The sequence below is a fragment of the Suricata suricatta genome, chromosome 3, assembly GCF_006229205.1.
Source record: "Suricata suricatta isolate VVHF042 chromosome 3, meerkat_22Aug2017_6uvM2_HiC, whole genome shotgun sequence".
NCBI lineage: Eukaryota > Metazoa > Chordata > Mammalia > Carnivora > Herpestidae > Suricata > Suricata suricatta.
The window spans coordinates 150,066,116-150,093,004 of record NC_043702.1 but is presented as its reverse complement, the minus strand read 5'-3'; the positions used below and the strand labels follow the sequence as shown (position 1 = coordinate 150,093,004).

At 40.3% G+C, this 26,889-nt stretch overlaps 1 protein-coding gene and 1 pseudogene across 9 annotated transcripts in view; one reads left to right on the top strand and one right to left on the bottom strand.

Moving 5' to 3' along the window:
* Positions 1-26,040, bottom strand: part of MDM4 (MDM4 regulator of p53) — a 37,309-nt gene extending 11,269 nt beyond the window's left edge. For 4 of the 9 annotated variants that reach the window (XM_029935544.1, XM_029935550.1, XM_029935551.1 and 1 more), the window contains exons 1-5: positions 25,917-26,040; positions 10,798-10,910; positions 9,252-9,326; positions 4,410-4,543; positions 3,338-3,393 (exon numbers count right to left, since the gene is read on the bottom strand). In XM_029935544.1, the coding sequence (XP_029791404.1) occupies positions 3,338-3,393; positions 4,410-4,543; positions 9,252-9,326; positions 10,798-10,875 (343 nt within the window). In that variant the 5' untranslated portion in view covers positions 10,876-10,910; positions 25,917-26,040. The other 5 variants (XM_029935548.1, XM_029935546.1, XM_029935545.1 and 2 more) reach the window with 5 other exon arrangements.
* On the top strand, positions 6,384-6,757 carry LOC115288322 (annotated as a pseudogene).
* Positions 26,041-26,889: the final 849 nt, after the last annotated feature.

Genomic DNA, 26,889 nt, shown 5'->3' with positions numbered 1-26,889 from the left:
AGTTATACAGGGAAAATGAAATCTGGAAATCTAGAATTTTCCCCACTTGCTTCGTACACCTCATGTAAATTTACATTCTAAAGTGTCAATGATGACTTTAAAGTTTAAATCCCCTTCACCTGAATATAGAGTTTTTTTTAATTAACAAGTTTTATTTTCTCTGGTTACTATAAAACATTTCCTAAGAAGGAAGAGGAAACAGATAAAGTTTTTCTCAAAAATAAAAAGCAAAGAAAACAGCAACCTAAGAGACAGTCTGAGAAATGTATTTCAAGGATTCGGAAAATTTTCAAGCAGAACAGAAGATGAAAACACAGCTACAGGAAAACAACAAGCTGTGGAGAACGGAATAACCTAGAACGCTCATTATGTAAGGCTATATGTAACTGAAGTGTTCCCAAATAAGTCCAGCAAGGGCTGGGGTCATTAGCTACTATCAGGTCGAGAGAAGACACTTAGGGAAAACCTCGTCCCCATGTACTAAAGACTGCCAGAGAGAGGAACATAGATCCTACAATGGTCTGATAATTCAACTGTTTTGCACAAAGCAAACAATTTCAAAATTATAATTATAAAGAGTATTATTTCTCCAAACATTTTTATCAGTAAATGGGGAAATTGAGAAGTTTGAGACAGCACTTTCTGACCACAGTGGTTTTCAAAGATCAACTAACAGACAATGGAGATGAAGCATTTCTTTAATAAAGCTGTCTGATTACTGTCATTTGTAGTTCTAAAACCTTACTACCTTACTTAGGCTAAAACATTTAGAGGCAAAAAGAAAATTATCTGGGAAAACTACAAAGTACAAAGGAATTTTAAAATAAGCACGAAGTTTGTTGTACTTCATTTTACTGGTGGAGTAAAATGTGGAGATTTGGAGAAATGATTCATAATGAACCACCTTTACTTTAATGCCACGTTTACAACCATCAAAACAAAAGGTTTATTAACTCACTTGCAAAGGTATCCATAGAAAACACTTTTCTCATTTTCCCTTTTAAATAGAACACATAGAACCCAATTTATGGAGGATCAACAGAGATGACCAGCCACAAGCACAAACGCACGTGCAAGTCAGAGCAGACACTCAATCAAAATTACTCTGGGGCTATTTTCTGGTTCCAAACATTATACAAGGGTTATTTAAGATGTTATCATCTGAGGAATCTGGGTAAAGAATATCTGAAACACTTTATAATACTTTTGCTAACTTTTTGTAACTGAAATTATTTCAAGGTTGACACGTTTAAGAACAAACAAAATGTCTTAAAGATTTAACATTCAGAGAGAAAAATGTGTTAAGAAAACTTAACTGGGGCAAATCCTATGAGGACACCAATGTGTGGCACAATGAAAGAACAAGAACTGGTTCATCAGACACATCTGTCCTACCAACTGTCAGTGACAACTGACAAATTGGACAAATCGTCCATTCTTTAAAAAAAAAAAAAAACAACAAGAACAAAACAAAACAAAAAACCCTCAGTTTCTTCATCTCCAGACCTTCCTCAAAGGGTTGTTGTGAGGATCAATTGAAATGTCTGTTACAGAAATGCTCATTTTAATACACAGCATATTAAATGCTGCAGATGAAGTGCAAGAAAGAGAAAACGTGAGACTCACACCCACTCTAGATACTCAGAGAACAGATCAATCAGAAAACAAATTCCACTGAAAGAGATCAGCAAATATAAAATCCTCTGTGTATTTCAAGTCTGAGTGAATATCCCAGGAAAGCCTTACTATTTCACAAGTGACTGAATTTCAATAAAGCACAATATTATTTGCAAGGCCTTTCCTTGAAACAGAAATTTACAGCTGGGTGAAGTGGGCAAATTGCTCAATGAAGTCAACAGATTCCAAAATTCAATGTAAGTTCAAAATCACATTTTAATGATTTCTGTACTCTCACTTTAAATCATAAATCTTTGTTAGGAACAGATTCTTTTCAACAACAGTATTTATTTCAGGGAACTACTAAATGATAAACAATCCAAAAGAATTACAGCGGTGCTTGGGTGGCTCAGTCAGTTAAGCATCCAACTTCGGCTCAGGTCATGATCTCACAGTCCGTGAGGTCAAACCCCGTATCAGGCTCTGTGCTGACAGCTCAGAGCCTGAAGCCTGCTTCTGATTCTGTGTCTCCTTCTCTCTCTGCCCTTCTCCCACTCACACTATGTCTCTCTCGGTCTCAAGAATAAATAAGCATTTTTAAAAAATTATAAATAAACAAATAAAAGAATTACAAACTTGGGCTTTCTTCAAATGTCAATGTTACCTAAAATCTAATTTGAAGCTCACAAAGGGGCTTCACATAGGAATGGAGAAAAAAAAATGTCATTATTTGGCAATGAGTAAGAAATCAGGGTACATCTCAGTTAGGTACAGCTGACCCACTTATCTCTAACACACCATACGCCAGACCCCAGAGCAGCCAGTTTCCTGCACATACCTAATAAGTTAAATTCAAAGGGCAGTATTTAAAAGATAGAGAATCAAGCAAAGGGTTAGGCAAGTTGGCGTTTATACAGCAGAAAGCTACACCCATTAGGTGAAAGGCTCTTGGGGACCTTTCTAACACAGGGATCAGCGTTAACACCACGTGAGCCCACGGAACCCAATGTCGGATGCGAAGCAGCAGATATACAAAGCACCACCTACGAAACCTCAGTAAAAACTTAAACTTGAAACTATTCAAGCATTACTAGGTTTACTGAAAATAGAAGAAATAGAGAAACACATTTAACAACATCACAAGGATACAATCTGCAACCGTCTAGAATGTGGAAATTCTACAGGACAAATGATCCATTTCTTAAACAAATAAATGACATAAAAATAAAAGGACTGTTTTATGAAAATACTTGGGGGCATTTCAACCAACTGCAATGTATGGACTCTGTCTGGATTCTGATCTGAACCAGACCGATACATTTCTGAGATAACTTGAGGTAACTGTACGTACACTGGCTACTGGACAGTATTCTGGAGTTGTTATTTATTTCATTATTATTAAGTATGTTGGGTATAAGAATGGCACCGTAGTTATGTTTAAAGGAAAAAGGCCCTTATCTTTTAGAGATTTTAAAAGTATTTCCAGATGAAAAAAAAATTTTTTTAAAGTATATCCAGGTGAAGCAAATGTGGCAAATTTTTCAGTATATTTGAAATTTTTCACCATAAAAAATTGACATACTAATAACATTCTGTGTAACAGGTATCCCTCCCATCATGCCAACACAGCATTTCATTTCCACCCTGATCCTTGTTTTCCCACCACTTCCCCCCTTGAGCTCAAAGCTGACACGTGCTGAAGAAATACGATGTGGCATACCTGTAGTAGCAGTGGCTAAAGTGACCAGATTCTTTCTTAGCATGTCATAGAGAGGACTGTCAGAGAGACAAAACAAAAAATTAATCACCCCACGGCTTTCCAATTAAAATGTCGTGTGTCGATCTGACATACGGTCTTCCAACTTTCTCTATAACACACAAAAAGGCAGACTTTTTCCCCCAGAAGAGATTTGTTTGTAATCATTTAAATGTCAAAAATGTTAATGCCAAAGCACTTTTGTTACTTTGCCCCCATTAAAAAACTAATTCATTTACATTTTATTTAATTAGCTAACAGTTAATACAAGATTTCCTTTAGAGATCATTCCTTCCTTCTAGGAATTAAGTTTTACAATTTTAACTGGGGAAGGAGTAGAAGAGAGTCTTAAAATGAGCTCAGAAGAAACAGTAATCACAAAGCTATCCAAAGAAAATACTGGCTTCCCAATTACTAATTAGCTTTTGACTCTATAACAGCCGTCTACGCCCCACGCAGCTGGAGAAAGTCAGAGACCTCTACTGTGATTCTTCTGAAGCCCTTCATCAACTCGAGCTGCCCAGCAATAGTGGGTTTCTCTCACCAGCTCACTCTTCCTCTCTCTACAGCTGCTTCACAAAATCCTCACCGAGTCACGTGAAGCTCCTCCCACCCAGGCCTTTGCACACGACGTTCAACCTGCCAGAAGCTCTCCTTCAGGGCCCCTCACTCCTTAGTTCTCTTTCAGGTCTCAGTTCAAACCACGTCCTCAAGGAACCTTTCCTCGACTCCTAAGACCCTAAGTCCCACCCCGACACAGCTTCATGCACCTCCTCTCTGTAACACTTACCCACAGTATAATTTTACCATGTGCTGGTGTGAGAGTCTGAGTAAGATGGGGAAGGGCACCTACTGTCTCACTACCCTGAGCTCCCCAGAAGCGGGGACTGCGCTGCTCACTAACGTGTTCTCAGTGCTTTGCAGGCTACCTGACATACAGAGGCCCTTACATAGTGGTTGACTGAAAAAAAAAAGATAACCATTAATAACCTATGGTGACTGGGTGGTTAGACATAAGCACCCTCACGCCCCTCACCTCGGATCTTTGACGGAGAAGCTCTGACGCCCCAGCAGCTCTCCCAGAAGATCTCCCCCGCAGTACACCATATGCTGCTCCCGCTGGTCGTAAAGCTGCTTCACCATTATATACTGGCCGAGATAGTGCATGACCTGCGTGGTGGTACAAAGCAGAAGAGGTCTGGGCAGCCGCTCCAAAAAAACACAAATTAAGTCTGAGAAGATAAGGTAAGTTCGTTTGCTAGAGAAAGAGAAAAGATTAAGAACGTGACTACTGTGCTTGAGCAAGGAGTCTCACAACAAGACAGTTGTCCTCAACTACTAGGTTCATCCACTTACTATCATGCTGGGCATTAACAGACTCTTAATTTTTTTTTTAAGTTTATTTTTGAGAGAGAGAGAGAACATTTTGTGTGTGTGCATGAGCAGGGGAGGGGTGGAGAGAGGGGGGGGAGAGAGAATCCCAAGCAGGCTCCACACTGTCAGCTCCACAAAACCCCAACACGGGACTCGATCTCACGAACCAAATTGTCATGACCTGAGCCAAAATCCAGAGTCAGATACTTAACTGAGCCACCCAGGTGCTCCCAGACTCTTACTTTTTAGAAATGTACTGGCCTGACAATGAGAAAAAGTGAATTTTCCTAGTATTCCCTTAAAAATGCTTTTCTTTTTTATTTTGAGAGAGAATAAGATGGAAAGGGAGAGGGAGACAAAGAGAGAGAGAGAGGGAGGGAGGGAGGGAGAGAGAGAGAGAGGGAGGGAGGAAGAGAAAGAGAGAGAATGAGAATCCTAAGCAGGCTCCACACCAGCAGCTTGGAGCCCGACGGGGGAGCCCAAACTGATGAACCTGAGATCATGACCAAGAGCTGGACACCCAACCAACCGACTGAGTCACCCAGGGACTCCTTCCCCTTAAAAAAAAAATTCTCACCAGTCCAGATAAAGAGATCTGTTGTATTATTAGAAGTAATAAACATTAAATGTGCCTGGGTCATAAAATATTTTCCAAGTCCAGGGTCCCATAACTATAAGAGGAGGTTTTTGCTGCGTGTTCATTTAATTCTTTTTAACAAATGAAGTACAAAGGTTAGGAAGCCATAGTGCATAAACATAGGATCTAGTGTTTATCAAATAAAAGTTTAGTCTATCTGGCTTATTTCAGAGTTCACAAAAATGGAAGGAACTCAGACAAGTTCATGATTCAAAACTTTTATCTACTTTTTTCATAATGTTTTCTCTAGATAAATTTGTTTTAAACTGCTTAATAATTAAATTCACTTAATGACAATAAGAATTTTGTTGTCACAAACAGACAACAGACCAAAGCAGCTACTTTTATCTTTAGGCCCCAACTTCTCAGGAATTATTAGATATCTACATAGAAGATTTTTCCACTGTTCCCATTATTGGTACCAAAATGCTCTTAGGTTCCCCTCTATCCCAAACATTTCGTCCCAGTGTTAATGGTGCTGTGATACCTAATCAAATATCTAGGGGGAAATAAAATGAGGAAGAGCACCTATTGGAAGAAAAAGAAGAAAGTTTTATATTTATTTCTGTTCAACTTGCAAAAAATAAATCCACTGTAAGTATGCAAAATAAGATCTTCTAAACACTACCCCACGAGTACATAATTAAACACTGACAGCTCCTGCCATACCACCAATGCCAGCTCCAGCTCCCTGAAGGAGCGGCGGAGGGGCGGGGGGGTGGTTAAGAAATTCTCTCTACAATGGCTTGTGCAAAGCAGAGTGCTCCTGGGGCGCCTCTGGGTGGCTCAGTCGGTTGAGTGTCCAGCTTCAGCTCAGGTCATGATCTCACGGTCCGTGGGTTCGAGCCCCGCGTCGGGTTCTGTGCTGACAGCTAGCTCAGAGCCTGGAGCCTGCTTAGGACTCTGTGTCTCCCTCTCTCTCTGACCCCTCCCTGCTCGTGCTGTCTGTCTCTCTCTCAAAAATAAATAAAAAACATAAAAGTTAAAAAAAAAAAAAAAAAGCAGAGTGCTCCTGAATCGCCTGGTGGTAGGAAGCCACTGACTACAGAAGCTCCTAGAGCAAGAGTGCGCCCACTACTGGAGGGGTGAAGAGACCTCATCATTACAGCCCTGGTACCGTAGCACTCTGTGAAACTCCACAGAACTTGTGATTCCCAAACTTCCTTTCCGGCACCTGGTGCAAGAAATTGCTCAGGACTTCAAAACAGATCAGTGTTTCCAGAGCGCGGCCACCTGTGCTCTGCAAGAGGCTAGGAGGCCTCGAGGTGGGCCTTTTTGAAGACACTAACCTGTGTGCTATCAGTGCCAAACGTGTAATAATTATGCCAAAAGACATCCAGCTAGCACACCGCACACACGGAGAATGTGCTTAAGAACCCACTATGATGGGGGCACCTGGGGGGCTCAGTTGGGTTGAGAGACCGACTTCGGCTCAGGTCATGATCTCACAGTCTGTAGGTTCGAGCCCCACATCAGCCTCGTGCTGACAGCTCAGAGCCTGGAGTCTGCTTCGGATTCTATGTCTCCCTCTCTCTCTCTCTCTCTCTCTCTGCCCCAACTTGTGCTCTCTCTCACTCTCAAAACGAAATAAACATTAAAATAAATTTTTAAAATCTGCTATGATCAAAAATATTTCATTCTTCAAAAAAATTTTTTTCCATGGGGTCAAAAGGTACCTACAAGTATATGATAGCAAGTGGAAAAGTAGGGGACAGAAACGAGATACTGGCAACTTCTCCATTTTCATTTGTGTGTGAATTTTTAATATGTGAGGACCTAAAGCATTAATGCAAGTCAAAATGTTTTAGTGAACATGTCTCAGCAGTTCAACTTTCTAATAATTATAAATAAGCTGTTACCTTTTTCTGGACAATGCCAGCACTGGCGTTTTTTTTTAACAAGCAAATTTCTGGGGCACGCCTGGGTGGCGCAGTCAGTTATGCATCTGACTGTTGATTTCGGCTCAGGTCATGATCTCATGATTTGTGGGTTCAAGCCCTGTATCAGGCTCCACGCCATCAATGCAGAGCCTACTAGGGAAGATCTCTCTGCCCCTTCCCCACTCATGATCTCTTTCTCTCTCTCAAAATAAACAAACATTTTTTAAAATAAAATAAAATTTAAAAATAATAAATGTGTACATGATTACTACTCTCACTATACCACATTGCCTCAATGCACACATACTGAGAAACAATATTTAAAAATAAACAAGTAGGGGCACCTGGTGGCTCAGTTGATTAAGCATCTGACTTCAGCTCAGGTTCTCCTAGTTCATGAATTCAAGACCCACACTGAGCTCCCACTGAGGGTGAGGAGTCAGCTTAGGATTCTCTCTATTTTCCTCTCCCTCCACTCCTCCCCCCCACTCAAAATAGATCAACTTTAAAATAGTAATAATAAAATTTTAAAAACTAAAGAACTGGGGGGCGCCTGCGTGGCTCAGTCGGCTGAGCGTCTGATTCTTAATTTTGGCTCAGGTCATGACCCCACGATAGTAGAACTGAGCCCCATGTGGGGCTCCACCCTAACCTCAAGATTCTCTCTCTCTCTCTCTCTCTCTCTCTCTCTGTCATTCCTCCTTCTCCCTCTGCCCCTCTCTTCCCGCTCATGCTCTCTCTCTCTCTAAAAAAGTAATAAATAATAAAATAATATATTAGAAAATTCTTCATGTACCAGATAGGGTCAAGAGTCATAATAGAGAGCTTCATGTAAACTGACCCTGTACATCTTTTTCCCCAGGAAAACATTCTCTGAACAATATGTACTTAATTTCTTCTTAACCCAGGCAAAGTCTGCCATGTTATTAAAGGAGACAACATAATTCATTATAACTTTATTGACATAAAAATCCATACTTTAGTAACAGTTTGGGTTAAAAAAGTCTTACTTAGAATTCTAGAGATATAATCTAAAATGATGCACTTAATTTTAAAATGATAAAGGAAATAGGTGTATTCTAGGGAAAAAAATGCTTCTAATTTGTTTCCTGACAGCTCAGGAGGGGCGCCTGGGTGACTCCATCAGCTGGGCTTTGGTCATGATCTCACAGCTCACGAGTTTAAGTGCCACGGCGTTGGGCTCTGTGCTGACAGCTCAGAGCCTGGAGCCAGCTTCAGATTCTGTGTCTCCCTCTCTCTGCCCTTCCCCTGCCTGAGCTCTGTCTTTCTTTCTCTCTCTCTCTCTTCTCCCGTCTCAAAAAGAAATAAACATTAAAAAATTTTTAAAAAAGAAAGACAGAAAACTGTAACAGCTCAGGAATGCCATGTTGCTAATAAGTCTTAAGTTTTCAGAAGTCAAAAAAAGCTTGATAATTCTGTTTCCTTCAACTAGAAAAGGTCAGGTGTTTACCCTACTAAAAGTAAGCAGTTCAAAGAGATTAACATTTTAATAGGGAGTTTTTTCCACTTAAGGAATTCAATTTGGTTTTGTTATAAATAGAAAAAGCCTTTAGATGCTAAATAAGTTATCTAAATGCATTAAGTGTTTAAAATAATTCACAGTGCTCAGAAGAGTATTTGACACATTTATAATGAAAAACTACTGCATTTAATTTCTGCCTGGCAGTATATCCTATAAATCATAGACATTGTCATTTTTTTAATCTTGTACTCGCTTTGCATTTTAACTCTAAGATCAATGAATTCATGGTTAATTTTAGGTTTGGCTGACAACACACTTCAAAATGAAATTTAAAGGAAATATGAAATTCAATTTAGCTTCATGATCTTTAAAATAAAGAAAAAGTTGCCTCTCTAGCACCTCAGGAGTAGAATTTGCTTTCTTGGGCCTGATTTCACAACTATATATTATCAACTTCTTCTACTCAGTTGTTCTTACAACTGAGAATTTTCTTTGATGGCTTACCTCTTTAACAGTGAACATTTCACCTTGTGCACCTGCTGCCTGCAAAATCTTCAAAAGTGGCAGTTTTGGTCGTACCTGATAGAAACAAAATAAACCTGCTATTTACATTTCAATTAGATTGATTTCTGAAACCCTAGGGAACAAAAGAACCTCCTGAAATATTTTCTTTTTTACAAACCCTGGTAGATACTTAACATCTAGTAACATACAATCTTCCAATACATAAAATAACTGCAGATAATCAGACTACTACTAGTTACCTTCCTGAAAAAAAGCACATTTTCAGAGGACAGGACATTCACACCTACTAGGATGGCCATAATAAAAAGAAAAAAGGGAAAACAAAGTATTGGCAAGGATGTGGCAAACTAGAACCGCTGTGCGCTGCTGGTGGAAATGTAAAGTGGTTCAGCTGCTGTGGAAAAGAGTGTGGCAGTTCCTCAAAAAGTTAAACCCCAAATTACCATACAACCCAGCAGGGCCACTCCTAGATATGCACCGAGAACTGAGAGCAGGACTCAAACAAGTGTCTGGACACCAGGGTTCACAGCATCATTCACAACAGCCCCAAACGGACAGGTGAACACATACACAAGATGTGGTCCACACATACACGGGAGAGTGAGTGTGACATCTCTTTGCTGACTGTGGAGTCTGTCTTTAGCCACACAATTTTATCTTAGAACTTTTATGGTCAAATTTGTCTCTCTCTTCCTCCTAAAACCTCTTTGGTTTTGTTTTATTGAAAGCCTCTATCATCCTAAAGTTTCACAAGCATTTCCTAAAGTTTCTTCTAATATTATCTCACTTTTTACATTTAAATCTTTATCCACCTGGAATTTATTTTTGTACAAAGTTTGAGGTCTTCATTTGTTTCCTTCCAGAGATGGACAATTACATCAAAACCATTTATTACATAAGCCACATCTTACCCCATCAAAGCCAAATTCCACCTTTATCATACACTGAGGTACATAATATCATATACTGCGCAATGTTTATAAAAATACAAAACAAAATTATGTATGTTTATATGTTAGAGGAAAAGATCTGGAACAAGACAAACCAACAGTGTTATCTTAGAGGGAAGGGACTTTGGGGGAAGAAGGGAAGAGATGGTCAAGAAGTCCCTACAGATAAATACTTTATAGATAAATACATTATAAAACTGAATATTTTATAAGACGACATTTGCAATATTTACAATTTAAAATTGATTTTCAAAGAAAACAAGCCAGTTAAAATGAAGTGAGAAAAATAGAAAGCAAACATAAAGCTTGGCCCCAAATTCCCCACTAGCCACCCATACCCTAAAACACAATAGTTTGCAAAATGTACCATATTTTGAACAATCTGTAACCTCGATATATTTACCTAATCAATAATCCATTCAAATTTTGAACACACTAGTTTCCCTAAGATGACATTTTTAAAAAATAACCCTTTCTGCTCTACATAAAATCCTTCAGTCAGTAAAGTCACCTACATGCCCCAACTCAATTTTTAGAAGTTTAAAGAAAACTAAAAATGGCTAAATATGATTTACCTGATTGGTCTGTTCTGCAGAGATCCTGCAAGCACTGTCAGAAGTTGAACACTGGGCAGAGGTGGAAAATGATGTCATTTTGGCAGGGAAGAAATTGCAGACTGTTGATAAATCTAAAAGGAAAAAAAACCCATTAAGAAATCTCTTCTAAAGTAGAAAATTTTCTCTTTTAAGATTTACAAAATAGCAGCCAGCAGAAGGAAAAAAAGACACATGTATCAGAGCGTCCTACACAAATGCAATATATCCATAATGAGGTTCCTGATACCCTTCCCATCACTTTCTAAGTTCAGATACTGCAAACAACTGAAGAGCTTAATTAAGAGTAAGAAGCACCTCTGCTTCTCTTAGGTAAAGCCTGAAACAAACAGGTTTAGGCATGCTCCAACCCCCACAGTGATGATAATGAGTAAACTGTTTTAGCTGAAAGTCAAATTTACAATCATTACCTCTCCAACGGATATCAGTGTTTCAGTAACTCCTCCTCTCTTTGAAAAGTGCTCAAGAGCGCCCCCCGGAAGACAACAGTTGTAGAGCTGGGGGAATTCCCAAGATAGATTTAAGACTCCAAGAGCACATCAAGAAAAACCTTTGCAACATGTTGAAACATGTCTTGGCAAGGAACCACTGGAGAGAGTGAGAGTCAAAATACTCAGCATCAGTTAAAGCAGCTTTTAACATGTGCCAAACCCAAAGAGCACAACCACCAAGCCAAGGTGGATACATATCACGGAAAGAAACAGCATGAATTGAGGAAAAAGAGTAAGGCTTAGTTAAAATTGTCACTTTCTACCATCTCTCCTTAAAAAAAGGAAAAAAAAGCTGTAAGAGGGAAAATAAACTTTTAAATAAACTTGTTTATCTTCAGGTCCTTTTTTAATAAAAAAAAGGTGATAAACGATCAGTGACACTTATGAGTACCAAGCAATATCAAGGAAAGGGTGAAAGGGGCCTGGGAAAATGGACAAATAGTCTAGCTAAAACCAACAAGATTCCTCAATCTTCTGAGAACACTTACTAACTGAAATAAAATATAAATTCCACCCCCCCATCTGCTTCCCTTGCTACAGAATGGGAAATCAGGTAGGATAGAAGCATAATTTACACTTTTAAAGCAGTTAGCTTTTAATTAGCATTTCAAACCTTATACATAAAACACCAATCCTGATCTCCCCCAAACCCGCCAGTCCTGTAGCCTTCTCCATCTCGGCAAAAGGCAACTCTATCCTTCCAGTTGCTCAGGTCAATGACCTTGAGGCCATCCTTGATTCCTTTTTCTTTCACATGCCACACCCAGTCATAAATAAATTCTAAAGCTGTGTCTTAAAAGTATATCCAAAATCAAACCATTTCTCACCACTTCATTATTACTGCACTAATCCAAATGACCTACCTCTCAACTGCACTACCCTCCTGTTTTCTTGCTTCCACCCTTGCCCCACTAGCTCCTAATCTCCTTCTTTCGTCTGCTCAAATGTCAGTTTACCAGGGAAGCCTTCCATTTTTAAAACCGCAACTCCCAACACCCAGTATTCCCTATCTCCTTCCCTGCCTGATTTTTCTTTACTGTCCTTGTCACTATACATTTTAAGTGCTTATCATGTACAACATTCAAGGAGCATGTTTTTGTATTTATTTGTACATTAATAAATCCCTGGTGCCTAAACTGACAATTAGATACACTGTAGAGCAACATGATGGATACAAATATCAGTAAAACAGTGTGGATGGTGGGGGGAGGGGTGCTGCTGGCTGGCTGGCTCAGAGAAGCACCCAACTTTTGATCTTCTGGTTTTAAGTTCGAGCCCCATGTTGGGTCTACACGACCTTAAAAATAAAATCTTAAAAGAAAAAATTAGTAACAGTGGATGGTTTCCAAAAATGGTCCCCAATGAACCACATCTCCCAGTGGCTGTTAATCAAAAGAATACAACAAACTTAATAATGTGCCAGTTCCAGCCTGGCAGCTTCATTTCTTGTGCTTTTGGAGGCCCCTAAACTCTGACTACTCTAATAGAGACCACACAAAAGGGCCAAGTGGAGAAGGATCAGTTGTCCAATTGAGCCCAGACTTCCAGCCATTCCCTCCAAAGCACCACATATCATAAGACATTCTGGCACCAGCGGTCACCTGACTACAGCTGCAGACAAGACAAGTGAAGAACTATTCAACTCAGCCCACAGAATCATAATAAATAAATAAAACGGCTGTTGTTTTAACTCTCTAAGTTGTTTAGATAATCAAAACAAATGGTAAAGACTCACACAGAGCTTCCTCTATACCAGACATATGTATTAACCCACTTAATACTGAAATAATCCTATGATGTATGTAATACTATTGCCTTTGTTTTACATATAAGGCAAGAGAAGCAGAGATGTTACCTGCCCAAGGTAACACAATTTAGTGATCTGCTAGAGTCAAGATTTCAACTCACAAGAGTTCTGAAGTCCCTACACAGTAATTTTTTGCCCATTAGAGCTCAATATACAGAATTTCCTTACATGTGTGTATGTTTATGAATTCTCTATTCTATTCCATTTATCAATCCCCATCCTTCACATTCCCCCTGGCCAATCTTTCTAATGCTTATTTAACATTGTCTTAATTCCTATCTTGAGTCTGACTATCTAGTTAATCAAGTCTTCTCTCTGTTTTTATTTTTCCCCACCCCACCCCCTCCCTGTTCTTTCTTAGAAGTGATCAGATATTCTTGGCCCTCTAAGTTTTCAGTGTTAATTCCAGTATAGTTAATATACAGTGTTCTATTAGTTTCAGGTGTACAATACAGTGATTCAACAATTCTAAACATTACTCAGGGCTCATCATGGTAAGTGTACTCTTAATCTCCCTCGCCTATTTTGCCCACCTCTACTCTGGTAACCATCAGTTTTACAGTTTCTCTACAAAAGTCTGTTTCTTTAGTTTGCCTCTTTTTCCCTACGCTTGTTTTGTTTCATAAATTCCACATTAGTGAAATCACATGGTATTTGACTTTATCTGACTTATTTCACTTAGCGTTATACTCTCTACCTCCATCCAGGTTGTTACAAAGGGCAAGATTTCCCTTCTTTATAGCTGAGTAATATTCCTATATAGTGTGTGTATATATATTAATCTTCTCTATCCAGTTGTCTATCAATGGACACCTGGGCTGCCTCCATAATTTGGCAATTGTAGATAATGCTGCAATAAACATAGGGGAGCATGTATCCCTTTGAATTAATGTTTTTGTATTTTAGGGGTAAATAACTCAGTAGTGAAATTACCGGACCATAGGGTAATTCTATTTTTAACTTTTTCAGGAACCTCCATTCTCTATGCCACAGTGGTTGCACCAGTTTGCATCCCTGGCCCCTTAACTCTTCCAAGTCATATGGAATCATGTACATGTGATTAGTACCATCTTATCAAGTTCCATGAAAATCCCTGTTGGGCTTCTGAATGAAATTACCTTTAATATACAGATCAAATTGTTTTCTAATCATTAACATCATATATTTTTCTATTATTTTCATTTAGTAAAATTTTATAATTTTCCCTTTAAAACTCTAATACATTTGTGTTAAAATAATTTCTAAAGCAGATTTTCTGATACTACTGTGATGTCTTCTCTTTCATTATATTTAGTGGTTTTTGCATATATACAGAAATACAAATGACTTTCATTAATCTTTTATCCAGTCACTTGGATAAAATTTACACACTAAGTTTACATAATTATCTTTTTACATAATTATTTCTAATAATTTGTACATGCTTCTGTTTTCTACGTAAATGATTATATCATCTGAAGATAATAAAATCTTACTCCCCCCTTTCCAATTCTTGTGCTCCTAATTTCCTGTCTTGCTTTACTGCTCAGGACTGTTAATACAATGTTAAACACACATTAATGATAATGGACATCTTTGTCTCTGATTTTAAAGGAAGTACTTCTAATGTTTCCCTATATCATGTTTATTGTTCTTTAACGGCTACTCTTTATCAGTTTAGAAGAGTTCCTTTCCTTCCTCATTAAGTAAAAGTATATCATGGAAAAGTGATTTATAAAATATTCTTTCCGTATCTGTATCCAAATGATAATTTTTTAAATCTATTAATGTGGTGACTCTTGAATCTCATTTATGGATTTTCTAATATTAAATTCTTACAGGGTGCCTGGGTGGCTCAGTCAGTTTACTTCCTGACTTCAGCTCAGGTCATGATCTCATAGTTCATGAGTTCGAGCCCCACATTGGGCTCTGCTCTAACAGCTAAGAGCCTGGAGCCTGCTTCAGATTCTGTCTCCCCCTCTCTGTCCCTCCCGTGCTTGCACTCAGACTCTCTCTCTTTCTCTCTCTCTCTCTCGAAAACTAAACATTAAAAAAAAATTAAGAACAAAATAAATCCTTACACACCTGAGATAAACCACACTTGGTTTGGGGGTATTATTTTCTGTACAGTGCTGATACTGATTTGCTATTTTGTTTAGGTTGTAAAGTATATATTAGGGAGTAAAATGGGTCTGCAACTTTCCATTGTCATTTTTCTGTCTGGCTGGATCTCAGGGCTAGCAAGTCTACTAGAATAAATTGTTGAATAGTCCCTAGTTTTCTATTGCCAGGGAAAAAAATTCTACAAAATTGAGATGCTCTAGTCCTTGAAAGACTGGTAGAATTCACCTCTGAAACACAAAACTCAGTGTTTTCTCTGTGGGAAGATTTTTAACCACTGCGCTTGGGAGAGCGCATGCACACACACGCTGGGGGGCGGGGGCGGTGTGGCCGCAGAGTTAAGTCTTAAGCAGGCTCCACGCTCAGCCCCAGAGCCCAAGGAGAGACTCGATCTCACAACCCTGGATTCATGACCTGAGCCGAAATCAAAAGTTGGAAGCTCAATCAGCTGAGCCACCAAGGCATCCCCCACTATTTTATTTTAATAAATATTAAAGTATTCAGGCTTGTTATTTCTTCTTCCATTTGTCTAAGCTTTCAAAATTTTTGGCATATAACTGATGGCATTCTCTTTTTATCTGTATACAAATGTATTTTCCTTATATTCATGACATTATACTTTTTATTACCTCTTCTACTTTTTAAAAATTTGTTGGTCATTTCCTGATTTCTTACCCTTTCTCTTATCATTTGAATATTTAAGGCTAAAATTCCTTCCCCCATCCACTCTAGCACTATTTTTTAATTCAGTCCATACATTTTGCCATATAGTTTTCATTATCACTCACCTATATTTTTACATTTCCATAATTTTGTAAATCCATGAGCTTTATAGCTATGCCTATGCATAGTGTTTTTTCCAAATTTAGGTTTTTGTGATTAACTCCTCACTTAAAAGCACTGTGGGGTGATATCATCCTCTCTGTACAACTTATTCCTTGAAAAAAATTTTTAATTTATTTTTGAGAGAGACACAGAGCACAAGCAAGGGAGAGGCAGAGAAAGGGAGGCAGAATCCAAAGCAGATTCCAAGCTCTGAACTGTCAGAGCAGAGCCCGACACAGGGCTCAAACTCACAAACTCTGTGATCATAAGCTAAGCCAAAGTCGGGACACTCAAACCGACTAAACCTCCCAGGCACCCCACTTCTTTGAAATTTTTAAGGCTTTCACTTGGTCTAGTTGGTGATCAATTCTATAATATATGCTTGCAAAGCTCTATGTTCGTTAGGTTAAGCCTGCTGACTTTTTACAATCTTACGTATCTACTAATTTGTCAGCTCGGCATACAATTAAGAGAGCTGTAACGAAATCTACTATAGTGGTGGATTTGTCCATTTATCCCAGTGCAGTTCTACCAATTTTGCATCATCTATTTTAAGGACTTTTAATCAGAGGCATGCATGCTTTAAATTGCTGTATATATTCCTGGTGAACTGTCATATTATTGCCATTATATAGTGATTATCATTATGTAGTGATACTTTCCATCCCAATTAAGACATTGTCCTAAAGTATATTTTACCTAACATTAGTTAAGATCGTGCCAGTTTTCTTTTAGTATTTCCAAGTCTGTATTTTCTCAGTCTTTCTCTCTTAATTTTTAAATGACCTTGTAAAATGCATATATCTGGACTGGCAGGGGATGGGGGTGTGAGTCAATCCAATGTGTCAGTTTTTACCTTTAATTAGTAAATTTAGTCCATTCACTGTAATTAATATATATGGACCTGTTCCTATCACCTTGACTTAGCATTTGTTTGTTCTACTCTTCCTATGCTTCTTTTCAATATGTTACCTTTCTTAAAAATTCTCTCCATCTCCCTGCTAGTGAGATAAGAACTTTAGCATGGTATCACCTGGACTTTAAATTCTGGGATAGATGTATTTTTCTTTTTTTTTTTTTTTGTTTTGGCCTTAGCCCTTACAATAAATATCAAGGAACTAGAATCACCTTTACTTCATGTGTCTCTTGTAACATTTCCTAGATTTGCATCTCAGTACTTCATTCAAAACAGTGTTCAATATGGGTCTTTGTTCGGCAAGGCTTCTGAGATCTCAGAACCCTGAGAATATCTGTGTCCTTCCCCTCCTACTGAAATGAATGTGGTTGGGTATAAGATTCTAAGTTTCTCTTTAAAACTCTGCAAACAGGGGCACCTGGGTGGCTCAGTCGGTTGAGCATCTGATTTCAGCTCAGGTCATGATCTCACAGTTCGTGGGTTTGAGCCCCTGTGTCAGACTCTGTGCTGACAGCTAGCTCAGAGCCTGGAGCCTGTCTTCAGATTTTGTGTGTGTCTCTCTCTCTGACCCTCGCCTGCTCACGCTGTCTCACTCTCAAAAATAAATAAAGCATTAAAAAAATTTTTTAAATAAAACTCTGCAAATGCCTTTTTGTTTTCCTGTATTTAGTAATGCTGTTCAAAACTGGTTTCAATTCCATTTTTGTTCCTCGTAGTAATCTGTTATCTCTGAGGCTTCTTTTGCTTTGTCACTTTTAAATTTTATTACAATGATCCTAGAAGCAAATTTTCCTGATCTCTCATCTTCAGCATTCTAAGGAAACTTTCCCTCTGAGAACATCCATCTTTTTTTTTTAATTCTCAAAGAAAACTATTTTCCCATTATTTCTTCAAGCATGTCCTCCCTCCCCCCTTTCTTTTTTTTTTAAGTAGGCTCCATATGCAATGGGAGGCTTGAACTCACAACCCCAAGATCTAGAGTCTGTCTACAGCCATACCACTCTGAACGTGCCCAATCTCGTCTGATCTTGGAAGCTAAGCAGGGTTGGGCCTGGTTAGTACTTGGATGGGAGACCCAAGATCTAGAGTCAAACGCTCCACTGCTGAGCCAGCCAGATACCCCCTCCTTTTCATTTTTTTTTTTAAGATTCCTATTATTTAGAAGTGTTTGGATGGCTCAGTCAGTGGAGCATGCAACTCTTGATATCAAGGTTGTTAAGTTCAAGCTCCATGTTAGGTATATTACTTAAAAATAAAATCTTTAGGGGCACCTGGGTGGCTCAGTCGGTTAAGGGTCCAACTTTGGCTCAGGTCATGATCTCATCATCCATGAGTTCTAGTCCTATGTTGGGCTCTGTGCTAACAGCTCAGCACCTGGAGTCTGCTTCAGATTCTCTGTCTCCCTCTCTCTGCCCCTCCCCGGACTTGTGCTCTCTCAAAAATTAACAAACATTAAAAAAAAATTTTTTTAATAAAAAAATAAAATCTTAAAAGAATTAAATTAGGGGCGCCTGAGTGGCTCAGTCGGTTAAGCATCCGGCTTCGGCTCAGGTCAGATCTCACGGTTCGTGGGTTTGAGCCCCGCGTCAGGCTCTGTTCTGACAGCTAGCTCAGAGCCTGGAGCCTGCTTCCAGTTCTGTCTCCTTCTCTCTCTGCCCCTCCCCATCTCATGCCCTGTCTCTCTCTGTATCAAAAATAAATAAAACATTAAAAAAATTTTTTTAAATAAATAAATAAATAAAAGCATAAAAAATGTAAAAAAAAAGAATTAAATTAAAAAACAATAAAAAAATCTCTATTACTTAGATATGAGTATCTCTACACCAATTTTCCTTACCTTTTAGTTTTTCTTTTACATTTTCTTTCTGTCCTTCCCTTCTTTTGTTCTGGGAGATTTTCTCAATCAGGAGCCCTAATTTATTAATTGTATCCATTCTGTTATTTGAACCACTGCATTTTTCAACTCTATTTCCACTTGGTTCTCTTAGCCCCTGCTTATCCTTGTTCCAAGTTATGATCTTCCCTCTTTCTTTTAGAATAATTCTCAGTCTAGCTTTAAACTCTTGGCCCATCTGTTCTATTATTTGTTTCAATGAAACTTAAACATTATTCTCATGAAATACCTGTGCTTTTCAACTGTCTTTGTTAATTTTTCCCTAGAGGACAGCAAATACCCTGACAGGCAAAGAATATGGGGCAAGACCAGATTCCAACCCACAATAGCTGCAGTAAGCTGGAGTAAGGTAGAAAATAAATACTAGAGGCGCCTGGCTGCCTCAGTTGGAAGAACACGCAGCTCTTGATCTAGGAGTTATAAATTTGAACCCCATGTTGGGTGTACAGACTACTTAAAAATAAAATCTTTAAAAGAAGAACAACAGCTAAAGTAGAAAGTCCCAAACACTAGGAAACCACAATCACTCTCCACCCCATACAATCACTACCCAGATCAAAGACTCTTCTGTTCCCCAAGGAGAAGCAGTTTTAGTATAGGATTTGGGAGACCTAAGGATTAAGAAAGTAAGGGACAGAGAAGTGACTTAGGTCAGTTGTCTCCTGTTTTTCATCAACTTCTCACAAGTATATGCTCCTGAAACGCCCTAATCCCCTCTTGGGGAAAGGCGGACTAGAGCTCTGAGCCACGACACAGAGAACGGGCGCTCCAGGGAATGAGGCAGGGCCAGGCTAGAGCAGTGCTCCGCCAGGGCCCTTCCCCCGTGGTTTTGCGCCCTTACCGCCGCGCCCGGCTGACTCCCGTCCCAGATGAAACACCGTCCCACCTAGGCACACATACAAGCTCAAAACAGCCCCATCACTCACTTCCTTCTCACAGCATTTTCCTATTACAGTTCCTGTGGGGATGATTTTGGGAGGGAGCCAGAAGTCATGCTAGTTCAGCATCTTGGTAGGAACAAGAATTAACCACTTGACAGGTATGAAGAATTTAAACTTCAGTAAGGTTTTCTTACTTTGCTTTTTTTTTTAATGTTTTATTTATTTTTGATACAGAGAGAGACAGAGCATGAGAGGGGGAGGGGCAGACAGAGAAGGAGACACAGAACCGGAAGCAGGCTCCAGGCTCTGAGCTGTCAGCACAGAGCCTGACGCGGGGCTCGAACCCACGAACGTGAGATCTGACCTGAGCCGAAGTTGGAGGCTTAACCGACTAAGCCACCCAGGCACCCCTCTTACTTTGCTTTAAACGCCCAGAAAAAGACACTGCCTTTGGGCACCTGGGTGGCCCAGTCAGTTTAGCATACAATGTCAGCTCAGGTCATGATCTCAATGTCGAACCCTGTGTGGAGCTGTCAGCTCAGAGCCTGGAGCCTGCTTCAGATTCTGTGCCTTCCTCTCTCTCTGCCCTTACCCTGGTCACTTGCTCTCTCAAAAAATAAACATTAAAAAAATGTAAAAAGACACTGCTTAAGGGTCATGGAAGTTAAAAGCAGGACATATTACTTTTGATTGCAAGGCAGAGGAGGACTGAGAGGGAATGGAGACAGGAGTGGAAGGATTTTTAAATGGCAGAAAGCGGAAAGAATAGGAGAGAAAACATGGGCAAAGGCACTGTTCAAGGACATATGTGAGAAATTAAGTCAGGTGACAAGCTTTGAATCCAAAGCAAGATCTTCTCCCTTTCCCACTTGAAATGAATCTTTTTTTATGTTTTTATTAAGTTTATCTTTGAGAGAGAGACAGAGACAGAGTGCAAGTGGAGGGGAGGGGGAAGACATAGAATCCTAAACAGGCTCCAGCCTCTGAGCTATCAGTGCACAGCCTGACATGGGGCTCCAACGCAGGAATGGCAAGATCATGACCTAGGCCAAAGTCAGACACTTAACCGATTGAGCCACCCAGGCACCCCTTGGAATCTCTTCTGATTACAGCAGGGTTATATACTGTTACCTGCTCCTTACAAGATAAAAGTCAGCCTTAAAGAAGTCAAATAACTCACCTAAGTCTAAAGCTTATCCTTTTTCCACTATGTTACCAGTTAGTAGTGACATTCAGTTGCTCAAACCAGAAAGTTAGAAGTCATTTTGTCTCCTTCTTCCTGTTATCACATCATCAAACCTGGTCAATTTTAACTTCTGAATCTTGTAAGACCACCCCTTCTTTTCATCTCCATGTCCATTTCCCCAAAACAAAAAGTGTTATTTTTCGCATGCATCACTGAAATAGACTCTTAACTGATCTCTCTAACGTCCTTCAAACCAAACTCCATGCTACAGGAAAAAAGATTAAAAAACAAACAAAATTAAACAAACGAACCCAATCTTGCAGTGCCAGGCCCTACTCTCTGGCTTGCTACTGCTCTAAGGGAAATATAGAACCTGCCCCAGTCTTTCCTCTCGTACCTCATGTTCTTCTCCACGCTCCCTGCACCTCACCACGCTGATTTTTTACTTTCTCATTTACTTCCTGCTTCCGGGCCTTTGCACCTCTTGTTCCTTCATTTGGAGCACTGTGAGTTCTGGACAACACTAACTCACCCTAGACCTTCTAGTCTCAGGTTAAACATCACCTCAACAATCATTAATAGATGCTAGCCCATTAAAGTAAAAGACTGGGGGAGGGGGAACTTTAAAGCACATGGAGAAGGCGGAGAGCCCTTGACCACTGACAAAAATCTCTGGAACAGCGTCATCCACACATCATGTACTTCCTGATGTGAAGCTATAGGAAGGACACAGAACATCCTACCACCTATGAAGTATTCCTGACAAAAAAACAACGAAACAAGCTTCTAGATCTAACTACTAACTACCTGTTTGTAGGAAAACTGGAGGGTAAAGAAATAATTACCCAAACCCAGAACATAAAAATTTCTACAGGATCTCAGGTAGGGAGATATAGTTAAATGTGGAGACCATTATAGAAACTTAAAAACATAAACCTAACATAAGAGTGTGGACCTTGTCCATTCAAGTCCTAATGCAAACAAATCATCTACAAAATGCCATTTTTCCTTAAACAATCATAAAATTTTGAATTATGTACATCACTTAAGAAACTATTATTGGTAATTTTTTTTTCAAATCCTGACCTACTAAGAAATATATCCTAAAATATTTAAAGGTAAAACAACACATTTGTGATATGCTTTAAAATATCTCATTAGGGGCACCTGGGTGGCTCAGTCGGTTAAATGTCTGGCTTCGGCTCAGGGCACGATCTCACGGCTCGTGGGTTTGAGCCCCACGGGTTTGAGCCCCGCATCGGGCTCTGTGCTGACAGCTAGCTCAGAGCCTGGAGCCTGTTTCGGATTCTGTATCTTCCTCTCTCTCTGACCCTCCCCTGCCTGTGTTGTCTCGGTCTCTCAGAATTAAATTAAAATATCTCACTAAAGGAGACACCTGGGTGACTCAGTCAGTTAAGCATCCAACTTCTCAAGCCCGTCATGCTCTGTGCTCACAGCTTAGAACCTGGAGCCTGTGTCTCCCGTTCTCTTGCCCCTTCCCCGCTTGTGCTCTGTCTCAAAAAATAAACAAACATTAAAAAATTTTTTTTAATTTCATTAATGGGGCGCCTGGGTAGCTCAGTTAAGCATCTGCCTCTTGATTTTGGCTCTGGTGATGCTCTCACCGTTTGTGGGATGAAGCCTTGCATAGGGCTGTTCAGAGCCTGCTTGGGATTCTCATCTCTCTCTGCCCCTCCCCCACTCACTCTAGCTCTCCCTCAAGAATATTTTTTAAAAATATTTCATTAAAACGTTGAGAATAGAAAAAATATTGAATTAGAACATTAGGCTTTACTTTACTGAATGGTATACACCAATGGAAAGAGATCACAAACATTGTTTATCTCCTGCATCTTGAAAAAACGAGTGATCTTAGGAAATACTCGTTACAAAAAAAGAAAGAATCTACATCACTAACTGGTACTGCTTTGGCTCTCTGTAAATTTGTTTCTTTACAGCTAATGATAAACCTGAGGGATGAGGATAAAAAGCTGAAAATGATTTGCCTACTTCTAAACAAGGGAAGAAAGTCCTTCTTGCAGTTTTCTCTTTTTGCTCTCAAAAAAACTCTCACTGCAACAAAGTGATGGTTGCCAGAAGGGAGGTGGTGGAAGGATGGACAAAATGGGTGAAGGGGCGTGAGTAACACTGGCTTCCGGTTCTGGAATGAATAAGTCACCAGGATAAAGGGTACAACATAGGGAACACAGTCAATGGTATTATACTAGCGTTGTATGGTGACATATGGTAGCTGCAATTGTAGGGAGCACAACGTAACGCAGAGTTGTCAAATCACTGCACGGTACGCCTAAAAGCAACGCCAACGTTGTGTCTTAACTATGTTTCAAGTTAAAAAAAATAGTTAATAAAAAAAAACCAAAAGGACTCTTCCTTAAGAGAGATGTGTTTATTGAAAAGGAAGTCAATCTCACCACTTTATTCCACAACCCAGCAGAACTAGGAATACTCCAGGGCAGGCCAAAATATCCTGGTTTTTCAGCGGATCTCAAGAGTGAAGGACTATCTCACGTGGGTTTATAGAGCTGACTCACAAGGCATTTTCATTTCCAGAAACTCACTCCCCTCACTGGGGAGTACATTAAGCTTACAGGATCTGTCTCCAACTTACTCTCTCCATTCCGCCTTGGCTTCCACTCCCAAGTTTCCACTTCCACCACTCAATACCTACCATGATGAATGATGAACTCAGTTTCTTGAATTCGTTAAGCCCTTTTACCACTCACCTCCCAGATACGTTTAGTACTGAGTTTTCCAAACTACAAGTTGTACCCCAGCTGATCTTAGCCCCTCCCCTCCATTAATAACAGAGCAGAATAGAAAGTAAAAGGAAAAACAAAGGTTAAGTTTTGTTTTGTGGAAACTGCTTCTGTTATTGAAAAAAGCCAACACCACACAGCTAAGCACCTTTGTATCGGGCACTCTTTTGCAATAACTTATTTAATCCATACAGAAATCCTATTACGTAGATGTATTACTGTCCTCATTTCAGAAGAGGAAACGGAGGCAGCGGGGATAATAACTAGATGAAAAGCATGGTCTCAGAGTCCAAGCACTCTAACTGCAGAGCCAGAGCTCAACCATTCATTACCCCTGCTATGTGTGTGCTGGGTCACAATATAAAACTTTTTTTTTTTTAACTGGGCATCATTGTTTAAAAAGTTGGAAATCCACTGCCTTGCCACTTGTCGTTTCTCCTCTTCTGTGATCTATTTTCTATTCTTGAAATTCCTATTCTTCTACCTAGGTCAAAAATCACTTCCTCGGTCAAGGCCTTTCGATTCCCCAAGGGAAGCAGATGACACCAGAGCACCTGTTGCCACTTCCCACCTCACACTTAGGTTTTTATTTGTGCCCGCTACTGGACTGACGCCACAGAGACCAGGAACAGTTGCACTCATCTCTCAATGATGATGAAAGGCTGGTTTTTACCCTGCGTGTAGTCCAGAAGACTCCCACGCCTCATCTTCAAATGTCTACCTTTGAAGACAACTGTGATTTTAAGACTAAATTAAAAACTTCTTGTCAGAAGTTGGCAGAAATAAGCATTCTTACTTCTTTAAAGCCCTGAGGGCCTCTACCAAACACTACTGTCTGATTCTCTTTCAACAACATACTTGAGAGTAATAAAAACAACTTTAAAAAAACACTACTGTACTATCCAGATGTTTAGTTCTTACAAAGTCTGCTAGGCACCTACAAAGGTCAAGTGTGTAGCAAGAGTATACTCCCGCATAGTTTGCAAAACAAACAACTGCCAGCAACCACCTCAACCTCCATCAATGAGGAACCAGCTAACAAAATTGTTGTACAACTCTATAATGCAATACTATGCAAATATTTAAAAGGTCGTACATGTGTATTTGATGGAAGCTGTCCCTGCTATCACCTTAAAAACTTAAGGTGCATACACAAGACCTACAAAATGCTCCCCCTGTTATTTAAAACTGTCAGTACCGTAAAAAAAAAAAAAAATCAGGAAGGATGTTAACATCAAGCAGTTTACCGTAGCCAGCCTGAGGAGAGACCCCGTGACAGCTGTTGAACAGTTAAACTGCACACACTTCTGTTACTGTGTGCATTTTTTTAAACTTCAGGCACATATTTATTTTGTATTAAAAACAACGAAAACGTGTGATCCTACCCAGTGCTGTAAAACCAAATACTGCGAAATAAGACACTTTTCAATGCAATTACATTTCCGTATCAAGAAGGGAGGAGGGAGGAGACAAAACCTAAACCAAGACGTCGTAATACTTAACACAAAAGGTACCAAGGAGATGTGACAGCTACTTGTTCGGCGTGGAGGGGGCCTTCCTCACCAACCCATGAGCTTTCCTGATGACGGGGAAGAGCAATAGCATCTTCTCCGGGTGTCGCTTTAAAACAGCGTTTTTCAAACTTCACGTTGTACAAAATTCAGTTGGGAGATGCGCCGATTCAAATATACACTCCGGAACCCCATCTCCGGATGTTCTGCTTGGGCGGGTCTCGGGGGGGCCCCAAAACGAGCCTTCTTCAAACAAGCACTCAAGTGCATCCGACACAGATGGTGCGCAGCCCCTGAAAGTTACTACCTTACATTCTTGAGACACCTTTAGTGTCATGCTTCCCGCCTCCGTCGGTGCCCACCTCTTGCCTCCAAAGGGCCTCAGCATTTCTCCAGGGTTGCGTCCAGTTAAACATCATCTACTGACAATTTCGATTTCTAGAGTCGTAAACCAGCCGGCAGAATTGCAGCCAGCACGTCACTCCACCTCCATTTTTACCTTCCGCGGGGCCTCAGCGCACAACCCTTCCCCCACCAGCCCTTCTTCCGCCCGCGCCGCCACCCACGCCTCAAGCTCCACCCGCCCGCTACCCCGGCTCCGAGGCCCGCCAAACTGGGCGCACCGCCGCCCGCTCCCCGCCTCCCGGCCCCCAGCCGCCCGGGTCCCGACCGCCAAAACCTAAGAGCCACACCTTACGGCCGCTCCATGAGTCGCTCCCCCGCCGAGACCGGGGTGGGGATGGGGGGGGAGGGGGCGTCAGTCACAGGCCGTAAGGCCTCAGCAGCATTTTGAAACGGCGAGTAGAGAGGGCGCAACTTCCGGCCTCCTGAAGCGCCGTCTCCCACCAGGGCTTCCGGTGAGGCCTCCGGGAACCATAGAGGCTCCGCCGGAGGGCTAGAGAGGTAGAAAGACTGCGTTCTCCCTACCATAGAGTAGCACTCAGTCAGGGGAGAGAGTCGCAGGACTTGTAAGACTTGAGTTGTGAGGTTTCAAGAGAAAAAGTTTGAGGAACTCGCAGAGTCTGATGGTATTTACACATGTGCCCTAGAACCTCAAAAGTCGAGGATGGCAGAAACGTAATAACATAGTCAGAGGCAGCCTTACACTCTTACAAAACACAGCATTCCCTCCGTTTTTCAAAGTTGACGTATTCTTTCTTACTCCCCAAAGGTGGTGGCTGGAGAGGGCAAACCGCATGTTAGTGTTGTCCCTAATGGGGGGAGGGGGGGCGGGGGGGAATAGAACTAGAATATACACGAATAACTACAAGGTATGTGATAAATGCTGAAAGAGTTGCAAAGAACAAAGTGGAGCTTCTTTGGATCAGACAACTAGGTCATCGAGTCAAATGTCCCAATATAAAAGCGCCTGCAACAAACCTCTCAGGTTGGCTGACTTCCAACTCCGCCGGTGCCAAAATGGTGTTATCTCTCCCAAATACCACATTTCATTGATTTCAGGATGATTCTAAATGTTAGAGGATTTTCTGGGCTGAGGTATCTTACTTTGCCATTTCCATTAGTTTCGTTTCTACACTTGGAAGAACAGAGCAAGGCGTCATTCTTTACGTGTGAATACTGTTCAGTCATTTGAATACAGTTCCCATGTCTCATCTCTAACCCTGTGCCTTGTTTATCTGAAAGCTAAAAAATCCCTTCACAGCC